At 62.0% G+C, this 12,007-nt stretch overlaps 1 protein-coding gene across 12 annotated transcripts in view; it reads left to right on the top strand.

Moving 5' to 3' along the window:
- TMEM94 (transmembrane protein 94) overlaps positions 1–12,007 on the top strand; it is a 32,096-nt gene that overhangs the window by 18,793 nt on the left and 1,296 nt on the right. For 5 of the 12 annotated variants that reach the window (XM_039859554.1, XM_039859562.1, XM_039859563.1 and 2 more), the window contains 25 exons: positions 2,426–2,577; positions 2,946–3,048; positions 3,261–3,347; positions 3,604–3,720; positions 4,048–4,104; positions 4,352–4,456; positions 4,597–4,761; positions 4,970–5,179; positions 5,701–6,016; positions 6,317–6,490; positions 6,861–6,963; positions 7,083–7,300; positions 8,017–8,198; positions 8,288–8,426; positions 8,685–8,800; positions 8,924–9,023; positions 9,371–9,479; positions 9,668–9,857; positions 10,048–10,125; positions 10,428–10,513; positions 10,759–10,840; positions 11,115–11,263; positions 11,352–11,446; positions 11,554–11,647; positions 11,808–11,978. In XM_039859554.1, coding sequence (XP_039715488.1) covers positions 2,426–2,577; positions 2,946–3,048; positions 3,261–3,347; positions 3,604–3,720; positions 4,048–4,104; positions 4,352–4,456; positions 4,597–4,761; positions 4,970–5,179; positions 5,701–6,016; positions 6,317–6,490; positions 6,861–6,963; positions 7,083–7,300; positions 8,017–8,198; positions 8,288–8,426; positions 8,685–8,800; positions 8,924–9,023; positions 9,371–9,479; positions 9,668–9,857; positions 10,048–10,125; positions 10,428–10,513; positions 10,759–10,840; positions 11,115–11,263; positions 11,352–11,446; positions 11,554–11,647; positions 11,808–11,978 — 3,398 coding nt within the window. The remainder of the gene's footprint in view (positions 1–2,425; positions 2,578–2,945; positions 3,049–3,260; positions 3,348–3,603; positions 3,721–4,047; positions 4,105–4,351; positions 4,457–4,596; positions 4,762–4,969; positions 5,180–5,700; positions 6,017–6,316; positions 6,491–6,860; positions 6,964–7,082; positions 7,301–8,016; positions 8,199–8,287; positions 8,427–8,684; positions 8,801–8,923; positions 9,024–9,370; positions 9,480–9,667; positions 9,858–10,047; positions 10,126–10,427; positions 10,514–10,758; positions 10,841–11,114; positions 11,264–11,351; positions 11,447–11,553; positions 11,648–11,807; positions 11,979–12,007) is intronic. The other 7 variants (XM_039859565.1, XM_039859556.1, XM_039859560.1 and 4 more) reach the window with 4 other exon arrangements.

Here is a 12,007-nt window from a genome sequence, read left to right as displayed (position 1 = left end):
AGGACATCCCAGGGGAGATGGGATGCTGCCCCTGAGCTGCCCCAGAGCTGGCACCTGGGCCATTCAGGAATCCTGTCTCTTGGCCACCCAGTGGCAGAACTAGAACGAGATAGTCTTCAGAAGGGGCTGGGTGGGGGGTGCGTGGAGTCCGGAGCCTCGGGTTGGCTAGTAGCCCTCACCCCTTCCTGCCAGCCATGGCGTAGAGCTGGTGAACGCCTCGGCCCTGTTCCTCTTGCTGCTTCTCAACCTCATCCTCATTGGGCGGCAAGATCGGCTGAAACGCCGGGAGGTGGCGAGGAGGCTCCGAGGGATCATTGACCAAATCCAAGGTGAGACCGAGGGTCAGGGGTGTCGGGCGGGAAACGATGCCTGTAACGCGTCTGAGCCCAAGAGCTCCCTCCTGAGTCCCAGGCAGGAGCCCCTGCTCATAGGTGTACCTCTGGTCGGCATTCCGAGGGCTCTTGGCATCAAGAGAGTTAGCAGGGTGCCCATCCCTCTTTTGAGCGGGGTGGGCAGAGCCGTGGAGCAGCTGCGGGTACCCAGACAGTGGCCCAGGCAGGCAGGAAGGCTGATAGCAGCCCCGTGGGCTTGTAGGCTCACTGCTAGTTGGGAGACTCTCTCTTTGGCCGGAGGACAGTTGAGATTTTCTCTTCCAAGTCTGCCTTGTCTGGCGGTACTGGGCAGCAGGAGGCAGGAGGGTGGACCAGAGGAGTCCGAGATTCCTGCCAGGGCTGGGGTTGGGGACAGGGAGCCAGGAGCCTAAGGCGGGGCAGCCCAGTCCCTAAAGGAGAGGGACGTTGCTCAGGCAGGCCCTGCATGGCCAGCCGCTTGGCTGGCGCTTTTGAAGGCCCGGCTGCGGGTCGGGGACGTCCGGCTCTTTGTGAGATGGTGGTTTCTTCTTTCCAGGGGCACACGGCCTCGTGAGAGAAGCAGCACCTTCTCTTGTGAGACTCCTCTCCCAGTGCTGGGCAGTGGAGGTTTGAGTGCTAAGGGAGAATCTGACATGATTAATTAATTGCAGCCACGTGCCAGGCACTGGGGGCGCAGCGGTGACCGGGAGAGACGTGTCCTGCTGCGCGGGAGCTTAGTCTCTTGCTCAGGAACCATCGGTGGCTCCCTCTTGCTTATCAGAGCCATCCACGTGGCTTCTCAGAACCTCCGGCACAGGCTCCGACCTTCCTCCCCAGCCTCTTCTCTTGCTCCTCACCCTCACGTTAAATCTACTCACTACTCTTAAAGCCCCTGCAGACTTGCCTGCCTCTGTGCCTCTGCCCTGCTGCCCCTCCGCCTGGCGAGCTTCTCCCCGCTCGTCTCCAGCTGACAAAATCTCGCGCACGCTTCGAGGCGCGTCTTCAGTGGCCCCCTCGTTCACGAAGCTGCCTCTGACCAGCCCGCTCTTCTGTGCTCCTGCGGCTCTGGGGTCCTTCCCAGCACTCCTGGCACGGGTGTTTGCCCTGTTTGGAGTCATCTGCCCACACGTCTCATCTCCCCTTCTAGGCTGTGGCCCCTCAAGGGCAGCGACTGTGTCGTCCTCACCTTTTTCCTTTGTACCCCTCACCGGGCTCAGCGCACCCCTCAAAGCCCTCAGCAATGTTTGCGAAATGCATTTGAAAGGAGCGGGGCTGCAAAGAACCAGAGCTTCAGGCGTTCAGAGGAGTTCAGAGCAAGCGCCTGGGCTGAGTGGCGGGGAAAGGCTCCACCAGGGAGGCGACCTTGAAAGAGAAGTGTTGGGGTGAACGGCGTGGGTTGACGCAGGCCTTCCGGGAAAGGAAGACAGGCCCGCAAAGCTCCATGCTGGGTGCTGGGTCCGGCTGGTGTGCAGAGCCCTGGGTGAGGTGGTCTCCCTCTTTCCATTCTCGTCAGATGCCCTAAGGGATGGCAAGGAGATCAAGTGGCCAGACACCATGTACCCCGACCTCCACATGCCCTTTGCACCATCCTGGTCCCTGCACTGGGCCTACAGAGACGGACATCTGGTCAACCTGCCAGTTAGCTTGTTGGTAGAAGGAGACATCATAGCTCTGAGGCCCGGCCAGGAATCGTTCGCCTCTCTGAGGGGGATCAAGGTAGCTCGAGGCTTTTCTCCTTCCCTGGAAAGTGCTATGGGAGTTTACACAGGCAACGGGGGTGGGGGTGGGGGTCCCAGGCTTAGTCCCGACGCCTCCTGGCCAGCTCGTAGGCTTCTCGGCATGGGCTCTAGTGGAATGGAGAAGGGCTGGGACATCTTTCTCCTCCTTGTCCTGTTCTTTCTTCTCTGATCCTCGAGCTGGTAGGTGTCCAGTCCCACAGGTCCTGCCCCACTGAGCTTTGCTAACCGATGGTCCCTAAGCCCATGAGCTGTCTCCACTTAGACGGACTGTCAAGGAAGAGCGGCCTCTGACAGAAGCCTTCAACTGCCCTCACCCTCCTCCCTCGTCTATGGCAGGATGATGAGCACATCGTCTTGGAGCCGGGAGACCTGTTTCCTCCTTTCTCTCCACCCCCCTCCCCCCGGGGAGAAGTGAAGAAAGGGCCACAGAACCCCCAGCAGCACCGGCTCTTCCGCGTCCTTGAGACCCCTGTGATTGACAACGTCAGGTAGGGGTGCGGCCCCGTCTTCCTCCTGCCCCCTGACTTCTCTTCTTCCCTGGCGCCTCCCATGAGCAGGGCCGTGGGTGACCAGGAAGGAGCCTCTTCATACTGAGGCCCCTTCGGGCAGGCATCTCTGTAGGTTCCTCTCTTTAATGTCCTGTGAGCATCCTTAGACTGGGCAATTGCTCCCTTCCCAGTCTGAACTCTGAGGGGACAGCTCTGGAGGCTCCCACAGGCCTCTCTTGCAGGGGCCACTTGGCCGGGGCTAAGGAATAGGAGGGACTTGCAGGACTGCGTGATGCTCAGCGAAGGTGCGGGCTTCTGGCCTTGCCCCTGAGCAGGGCTCGCTGAATATAGGGTCTCTGTTGCTGCAGGTGGTGCCTGGACATGGCCCTGTCCCGCCCAGTCACCGCTCTGGACAACGAGAGGTTCACGGTGCAGTCGGTGATGCTGCACTACGCCATGCCTGTGGTCCTGGTGCGTGAGCCGGGGCCACGTGGGGCGGGGGAGCACCAGGAAATGGGGGAGCCCTGGGGCCAGGCTCAGGGGAGCGTGTGAGTGGAGACAGGGTCCCAGAGTGCGCCAGCCAGTGTCGGGAGGTGCGAGTGGGCAGAGGAAGGGGAGCCTCAGAGCCTGGGTTCTTCCCGGGGGGCGGGGTGTTAAGGCTGTACCTCTCCTGCTCCCAACAGGCCAGCTTCCTCATCACCAATGCCCTGCGCTTCATGCTGAATGCCCCCGGCGTCACGTCCTGGCAGTACACCCTGCTCCAGCTACAGGTAACGACGGTCCTTTCCGCTCCGTCATGCGTTTCTCTTTCCCTGGAGGCTGTTCCCGGACTGTCCCTCTCTCTGTGTCGCCCAAGGGTCCCCCAGGCTTCAGCTTAAGAACGCCTGCTTCCCTTCCTCCTTTCCTCCCGTTCTGTCCCCTTTCTACTCAGGGACTGGCCCCGGGGCGAGGGAAGCCCCGGCCGACTCCTCTCTCCCGGGGCCAGCAGCGCTCTGGGAGCCGTCAGCGTGGTTCCCTCTTTCCCAGGTGAATGGCGTCCTGCCCATCCTCCCCCTGCTCTTTCCAGTTCTCTGGGTTCTGGCAACCGCCTGTGGAGAAGCCCGCGTCCTGGCCCAGATGAGCAAGGCCTCCCCCAGCTCCCTGGTAGGTATTCTCAAGGCATCTGGGGGACCGTCCAAAAAGAACGAAAAACGGCAACCAAAGAGGGAGTCGGCCGGGCCCCAGCAGACAGGCGCGGGAGCCCAGCCCCACCGTGGGCCCAGCGCGTGGGCAGGCCCTGGGCAGTTCTCCAGGCCTCAGTCCTCTCCTTCCAGAAGCACCTCCAGGCCACGCCCCCGGGGGCGGGTGACATCCATCCTGGCTCGCAGCAGACAGGGGATGCGGGGACTGCCCGGGGTCCTTTCCCGAAGGCCCTGGGAGCCTGCGTGAGGGGCAGTGTCCCCCGCTAAGGCTCACTCCCTGTCCGCGCAGCTGGCCAAGTTCTCGGAGGACACTCTCAGCAGCTACACAGAAGCCGTCTCTGCTCAGGTACTCACGCGGGATGACTCTGCCCCGGGCCTCTTCCGGAAGCCCAGGACTCTCCTCTTTTGTGACCTTCTGTCCTCCACCCCCGTCTCACGTGGGCACTGTTTCGCTGCCCTTCCCAGACAGCCACCTCCCCACTCCAACATCCTGGTGCCCCCTGGACCGTTTTCTCTGTTGGCCTCAGAAGCTATCTCCAGGGAAACGCGGCTGGGTCCCAGATGGCCTCATGGACTTTCTCTTCTCCCACCAGGAAATGCTACGCTGCATTTGGGGCCACTTTCTGCGGGTGATCCAGGGGACATCGCCTACGCTGAGCCACAGCTCCAGCCTGTTGCACAGCCTGGGCTCTGTCACGGTGAGGGCGGACCTTCCAAAAGGCCCCTGCCTCAGCAGGCCTTCTGTCCGTCTGCGTCTGGGTGCCGTCTGCCACTTAAGCGGCCCCTGGCAGGTCAGGGAATGCCGAGCCCCTTCCCCAACCCCCGTTTCTCCCTGCAGGTCCTGTGCTGTGTGGACAAACAGGGGATCCTGTCGTGGCCAAACCCCAGCCCGGAGACTGTGCTGTTCTTCAGCGGGAAGGTGGAGCCCCCGCACAGCAGCCACGAGGACCTAACGGATGACCTGTCCACCCGCTCCTTCTGCCACCCCGAGGTAGAGGAGGAGGTACGGCCGGCTCCCGGGGGCCCGGCCGGTAGCCTCAGGGAGGGTGGGGCTAGGAGGGAGAAGGGCTCAGGCACCATTAGGATGCGCTTCTGAGCAGTTCAGACGGAGGCCCCACACGAGGCAGCGAGGGACTGTAACCGCCCTGCCTCCCTGGTCCACAGCAGCCGTTGGCACGCTGGTTGAGGCCCATGCTCCTTGTTCTCCTCAGCCTCATGAAAGAGACGCCCTCCTGGCTGGCTCCTTGAACACTACCTTGCGCCTTTCCAACGAGCAGGAGCGTGGCGACTGGCCTGGCGATGGTCCCAAGCCCCCCGAACCCCACGCTCACCATAAAGCACATGGCCGCAGCAAACACCTGTCCGGCTCCAACGTGAGCTTCAGCAGGGACACAGAGGGCGGTGAAGAGGAGCCCAGCAAGGTGAGAGGAGAGGACAGAGAGCAGCCACCTCCAGCTGGCGCAGGGCACCCTGGCCCTCCCTGCTGCAGGGCCCGAGGGGTGCAGCCCAGCCTGCGTGGATGGAGCCAAAAGCACACGTTCTCAGGCCCCCAGGTCTGGCCAGGCAGGACTCCTCCGAGGCCTCGCCCCGAGCTCCTCCACGAAGCGGGCCCTTACCCCTCCCTAGGTCATCGGTGGGGGTGAGGCCCCTTCCTCCTGGTCACAGCCTTCTGAAAACAGAGCCAGGAGCTCCCTCTAAAATATTCTCCTTGCTGAAAAAGAACCTTCACTGTTTTTTCCGTGGTCTGCTCATCCGCTTCTTAGGGGTTGTCAGTGTGTTGAGCACAGTTACTAGAAGCAGCCAAGGGCCCGGGAAGGACGGGGAGAGGATTCCCAGGAGGGAATCACACTCTGCTGGGAAGGGGGGTGACTGTCCTGAGGGGCCGTCCCCTGCTCCCCTCCCAGTCTGAGGCCCCCCGCTTTCCCCTCCGCATTTCCTTCAGCCTCAGCACGGGCTGGAGGGCGAGCCCTACGAAACAGAGGACTTCGTGTGTGACTACCACTTGGAGATGCTGAGCCTGTCGCAGGACCAGCAGAACCCCTCCTGCATCCAGTTCGATGACACCAACTGGCAGCTGCACCTCACCTCCCTCAAGCCCCTGGGCCTCAACGTGCTGCTGAACCTGTGCAACGCCACTGTCACCGAGCGGCTCTGCCGGTTCTCGGACCACCTGTGCAACATCGCCCTGCAGGAGAGCCACAGCGCCGTGCTGCCCGTCCATGTGCCCTGGGGCCTCTGTGAGCTCGCCCGCCTCATTGGTAAGCTGCTGCCGGCCGGGCTGGTGGCTGGGCCCGTAGGAGAGGCCAGGCCACCGATTCCAAACAGACCCATCCCGGGTATGGCATTCGTTGAGATTACCTTTTGGCCTCTGATCGATCGGCCCCTTTAACCAGGCACCGCTGTTTGACAGCACTTCCCAATCTGGAAAATGACTGACTGTGGGCTGGAAAGGTGGGAGGAGCCAGCCCAGCTGGGCTGGGTTTCTCTCCATGCCAGGGAGGGCGGTGAGAGGTGTGGGCTTCCTCCCAGGGGACCTGAGTGCCTCCCTCCTCCTGCAGGCTTCACCCCGGGGGCCAAGGAGCTCTTCAAACAGGAGAACCACCTGGCGCTCTACCGTCTCCCCAGTGCCGAGACCATGAAGGAGAGCTCCCTGGGGAGGCTCTCCTGTGTCACCAAGCGGCGCCCCCCACTCAGCCACATGATCAGCCTCTTCATCAAGGACACCACCACCAGTGAGCCTCCCACGCTTGGCCCGTAGCAGGCCAAACCTTCCAGGAGCTTGGGGCAAGGCTCTGCCCTCCTCGTCCCATCTCAGGGGTTACTGGGCAGATGAGCATTAGGTAGCTTCCTAAGACCTCAGATATGGCAGGAATTGGATTGAGCGACCAGGGGTGGGATGGTGGTGGCCACAGAGGATGGGACTGTCTGAAGGATGGGCAGCTTCGTGCCTGCGTTATGAGCCCAGCAGCGTTCCGCACAGGCTACTGTGAGGCCTGGACAGTTTCCCCCACCCTTGTCAAGGATGTTACCTGTGAGGTCAGAGTGAGGGGCAGGGGTGGCCTGGAGCACTCAGGTCTGGCCTTTTTCTTCACCCCCACTCAGGCACAGAACAGATGCTGTCCCATGGCACAGCAGACGTGGTCCTGGAGGCCTGCACGGACTTCTGGGATGGAGCTGACATCTACCCTCTCTCAGGTTCCGACAGGTGGGTGAGGAGGCAAGAGCCGGTGGCACGAGCATTTGGCTCGGGCGGTCTGCCTGCCCCGCTCCAGGCATGGGGCACCCCCGGACCGCTGGCCTCACTGCCGCCTGCTTCCCCCGCAGAAAAAAAGTGCTGGATTTCTACCAGCGAGCCTGCCTGTCTGGTTACTGCTCCGCCTTCGCCTACAAGCCCATGAGCTGCTCGCTGTCCTCTCAGCTCAATGGCAAGTGCATCGAGCTGGTACAGGCGCCCGGCCAGAGCAGCATCTTCACCGTGTGTGAGCTGCCCAGCACCGTCCCCATCAAGCTGAGCACCCGCCGCAACAGCTGGAGCTCTGACGGTACCATGCGTGGCCATCCCAGGGGGGCCAGGCACGGGGAGGACTTCCCGAGGGCCATGGAATCAAGCAGAGCAGAGGGGACAGTGGGCACAGCACTGGACCTGGAGCGCCGCGGTGGCACTCACTCTCTGGTGACGTGGGCGGGTCCCTTCGTCTTCTCATGGATAGCTAGGTGCTTCCTCTGCCCTCCTCCTGGGTCTCTTGTGTGTTCCAGTGGGATAATATGTACAAAAGCACTTTATTTAAAAGTTATAAACCAGCAGCACTTTTAGAGCCTTAGCCTTATTTGAATCGGACAAAGGGACTCAGAGCTTAACTGACCCCCACCCCTCCCCAGTCTGCCAAACACACGGGGTCTTATAACTCAAGAGACTCTGAATTGAAGCCGTCGCCGAGGGTGGGGCCAGCCCCGAGCTGGACCAGGGCCGGGCGCTGTGGTTGCTCTGTAGGATCGTCATTGGACTGATGAGTACCTTTCGTTGTCTTTTCTCCTGTGTCTGTTGGCTCCTTCGTGTGTCCCGGCTGTGTGCGTATGTGGCTGTGTGTGGTCCGCTGGGGCCCGCATGCTCTTTGATTTGGGCGTGGCATCTGTGCGTGTGCGTGTGTGTGTGTGTGTGTGTGTGTGGCCCTGGGCTGCCTCCTGGAATTTGCTGGTTCCCGGGTGTCCTGACCGGGCCGCGTCCTGGCCGGGCTTTGTGCCTTGCACCTACCTGAAGAAGGGATCGGGGAGGTGCTGGAAAAGGAAGACTGCATGCAGGCCCTGAGCGGCCAGATCTTCATGGGCATGGTGTCCTCCCAGTACCAGGCCCGGCTGGACGTCGTGCGCCTCATCGACGGGCTGGTCAATGCCTGCATCCGCTTTGTCTACTTCTCTTTGGAGGATGAGCTCAAAAGCAAGGTGGGGAGAGCCACCCCCTTCTGCTGCCACTGACCCTTGTTCCCCTAGGCTTTTGGACCCATCTGTTCATTGCCATCTGCCTTTTGTAGGTGTTTGCAGAAAAGATGGGCCTGGAGACAGGCTGGAACTGCCACATCTCCCTCACGCCCAATGGTGACATGCCCGGCTCTGAGATCCCCCCCTCCAGCCCTAGCCATGCTGGCTCCCTGCATGATGACCTAAATCAGGGTGAGGGCAAATATTGTGGTGGGGACAAGGTGAGTGTGGATGGCTCCCCACCTCCGGAGCTATGCTAGGAAGAGCCCCAATGGAGCCCTCCTGAGACATACATCCTCTTGGAAAATGGCTCTAATCTCTCTCTGGTAACAGCCGTTGGCAGGGCAAGAGTGGACAGCTGTAGGCAGGCAGTTCTGTGCCAGCTGCAAGGCAGGGAAAGGCCCCCAGAGGGCTGGCCCTGAAGTGAGGGACAGGCTTTTATCCCTACAGTGTCCCGAGATGATGCTGAAGGGCTTCTGTTGGTGGAGGAGGAGGGCCACTCAGACCTCATTAGCTTCCAGCCGACGGACAGCGACCTCCCCAGCTTCCTGGAAGACTGCAACCGGGTACGATGGCAGGGTCTGCCCCGCCCCTGGAGGTGGCACGTGGTGGGCCTGGCATGGAGAAGGGGGGGGTTGAGGGACCCTTCTCTTTGACCCTGAGGCCACTGGTTCCTCTGCTTTCTCCAGGCCAAGCTGCCCAGGGGCATCCACCAGGTGCGGCCACACCTGCAGCACATCGACAACGTGCCCCTGCTAGTGCCCCTCTTTACCGACTGTACCCCCGAGAGTGAGTACTGTGGCCACGGCGACTCGGGCAGCCTCGCCCCTTCCACTGAGTGTTGCCAGCGCCTGAGCATCCCGTGGGCTCTGGGCTCTGGAGGGGACGTTGGTTTGCCATGCAGGGAGCAAAGGAACCTGGGCTGGGAGGGGCTGGGGAATCTGGTGGGCTGGAGCCACAAGTGTGTCCTTTCCAGGGAGTCAGAAGTGACAACAGTCATAGGATTGGGTAAGATGGTCCCAAAGGGGAGCCCACCTCCCCTGGTCTCCTGTTCTCCTGTCCTGTGGGGGTCTGCCTAGCGCCCACACGGGGCTCTGCCCGCCTGACTCTTATGCCCCCTGGCTCTGCCCCCTCAGCCATGTGCGAGATGATCAAGATCATGCAGGAGTATGGGGAGGTGACTTGCTGCCTGGGCAGCTCTGCCAACTTGCGGAACAGCTGCCTTTTCCTCCAGAGTGACATCAGGTCAGGGGGACACCACCTGTACCTTCTAGAGACCCCAGACTCAGACTTGCATGGGCTGGGGCACATTCCATGACCGAACTTGACTTGGGCATGGTGGGGGGAAGAGGAAACAGGCACTTGCCCAGTCCCGTGGGAGATGGGTTTTGCGGAGGGCAGCTGATGGGTGCTCTTACCCCTGCCCTGCACAGCATTGCCCTGGACCCCCTGTACCCATCCCGCTGCTCCTGGGAGACTTTCGGCTACGCCACCAGCACCAGCATGGCCCAGGCCTCGGACGGCCTCTCTCCCCTGCAGCTCTCAGGGCAGCTCAACAGCCTGCCCTGCTCCCTGACCTTCCGCCAGGAGGAGACCATCAGTATCATCCGGCTCATTGAGCAGGTGGGGACTCAGGTGGGAGGGGGTGCAGGGCCTGCTTGGGGAGGGCTGTCTCGCCTCCAGGCGAAGCTCTGCCAGGTGTGTTGGTTCGCCGCCACCCTTTCTAGCAGGAGCGTCGGGGCATCTGGCCCTTGGCTAAGGCTCGTCAGCTGTAGGGCCTGAGAGGCCACCATCTGTCCCTCCCGGTCCCTAGGCTCGGCACGCCACCTACGGCACTCGCAAGTGCTTCCTCTTCCTGCTGCAATGCCAGCTGACTCTCGTGGTCATCCAGGTGAGGTGGGGCCAGCACAGGCGATGCCCCCTCCCCACCCGCGGCTTTGCTCAAGGGCCAGTTGAGAGTCAGAGGTGGGAGGCCGGGAGAATGCAGTACAGTCTAGGGGCCCCCAGAGCCTCTTTGAACCCCCTGGGCTTTTGGAGATGACCCCATGGGCACAATAGTGTCCCCTCCGGCCCCAGCTCCTCTCAGCCAGGACAGGAACATCTGCGTGGGCACAGGGCGAGGCAGCCCTGGGGCTCCCAGCGTCCTACCATTTGCCAGAATCTAATTGTGCTTTCTGGGCCCTCCTGGTCTAGTTCCTCTCTTGCCTAGTCCAGCTGCCACCGCTGCTCAGTACCACTGACATCCTGTGGCTGTCCTGCTTTTGCTATCCTCTGCTCAGGTGAGAAGCTGGTTGTCCCTCCGTGCCCAGGCAGGCAGGGTTGGGATGTCGCCTGATACCCCAGGAGCCCAGGTTCGGGGAGCCGTGCTCACTGCTTACCTCCCCTAGCACGGGGTCACTGGGGGGACTCCCCCTTGTGTTATCCCTCCTGCCCTCGCGTCCAAGACTCCCCAGGGGCTTCCCACGTGGGGACTGGGAGACAGAGGGTCGCAGTCACCGCTCTATACCTCATCTCTGCTTTTCAGCATCTCTCTGCTGGGGAAGCCCCCCCATAGCTCCATCATGTCAATGGCAACAGGAAAGAACCTTCAGTCCATTCCTAAGAAGGTAAGTGGAGTGGCGCCTATGAGACTGGGCCTTTCCCAAGGAATGGGGGTGTGGAGGGGCTGAGCCTTGGGGGAGGCAGTGATCAGGATGGGGCTTCCATCAGAATGCCCCCCATTCAAAGGGCCGTGGTGGTATAGGGCTGGGAAGATCCTCGTGGGAGCGGGCAGCCCCTGCTCCCATCCCGCCGGGCCTGTCCATTTACTGAAGAGCCCGTTGAATCCCAGTGCCAGAGGGGCCACTGCCCCTGGGGTGATGGCCCCCGTCCCTCCCGCAGACCCAGCACTACTTCCTGCTCTGCTTCCTGCTCAAGTTCAGCCTCACCATCGGCTCGTGCCTCATCTGCTTCGGCTTCACACTGCAGAACTTCTGCGACAGCTCCCGGGCTCGAAACCTCACCAACTGTTCCTCCATCATGCTGCCTAGGTGGGCCCCACCCCCGGCCCCCCGTCTCACCCCCTAGTCCATTTCCGCGGGGCCCGGGGGGAGCTGAGCCCGTGCCTTACTTTGGCAGCCATGCTGACACGGCTCCAGCCTGGTTTGATGACTTCGCCAATGGGCTGCTGTCGGCTCAGAAGCTCGCTGCCGCCCTGATCGTCCTGCACACTGGTGAGGGCTCCCGGGAAGGGGCCAGTGGGGGCCGGTGCGGGCGCCCCGGGGAACAGGCCTCGGGCGGTGGCATGTCTGACACTCCCCCCTGACCCCGTTTTCTCTAGTCTTCATTTCTGTCACTCACGTGCATCGTACCAAGCCCCTCTGGAGAAAGAGCCCCTTGACGAACCTCTGGTGGTCCGTGACAGTGCCTGTGGTGTGAGTGTGACAGATGGAGGGGCGGAGGGGGCTACGGCAGGGCTATGCTTAGAGGGTGGGGTCTGGGCCAGAGGTGGAAGGGTGCCTCCTTGAGCTACCGTTGTGCTAAGCAGGGAAGGGAGCAGGTAGACCCCAGTGACGCAGCTGCCACCTCCTGCAGGCTGCTGGGGCAGGTGGTCCAGACGGCGGTTGACCTGCAGCTGTGGACACACAGGGACAGCCGTGTCGACTTTGGCCTGGAGGACGTGCCTCTGCTAACATGGCTCCTGGGCTGCCTGTCCCTGGTCCTGGTGGTTGTCACCAATGAGATTGTGAAGCTGCACGAGATTCGGTGAGTCACCAGCAGGGCACTCCCTCTGG

Source organism: Pteropus medius, unplaced genomic scaffold (genome assembly GCF_902729225.1).
Source record: "Pteropus medius unplaced genomic scaffold, Ma_sr-lr_union100, whole genome shotgun sequence".
NCBI lineage: Eukaryota > Metazoa > Chordata > Mammalia > Chiroptera > Pteropodidae > Pteropus > Pteropus medius.
This window is presented reverse-complemented; position numbering and strand designations above follow the sequence as displayed.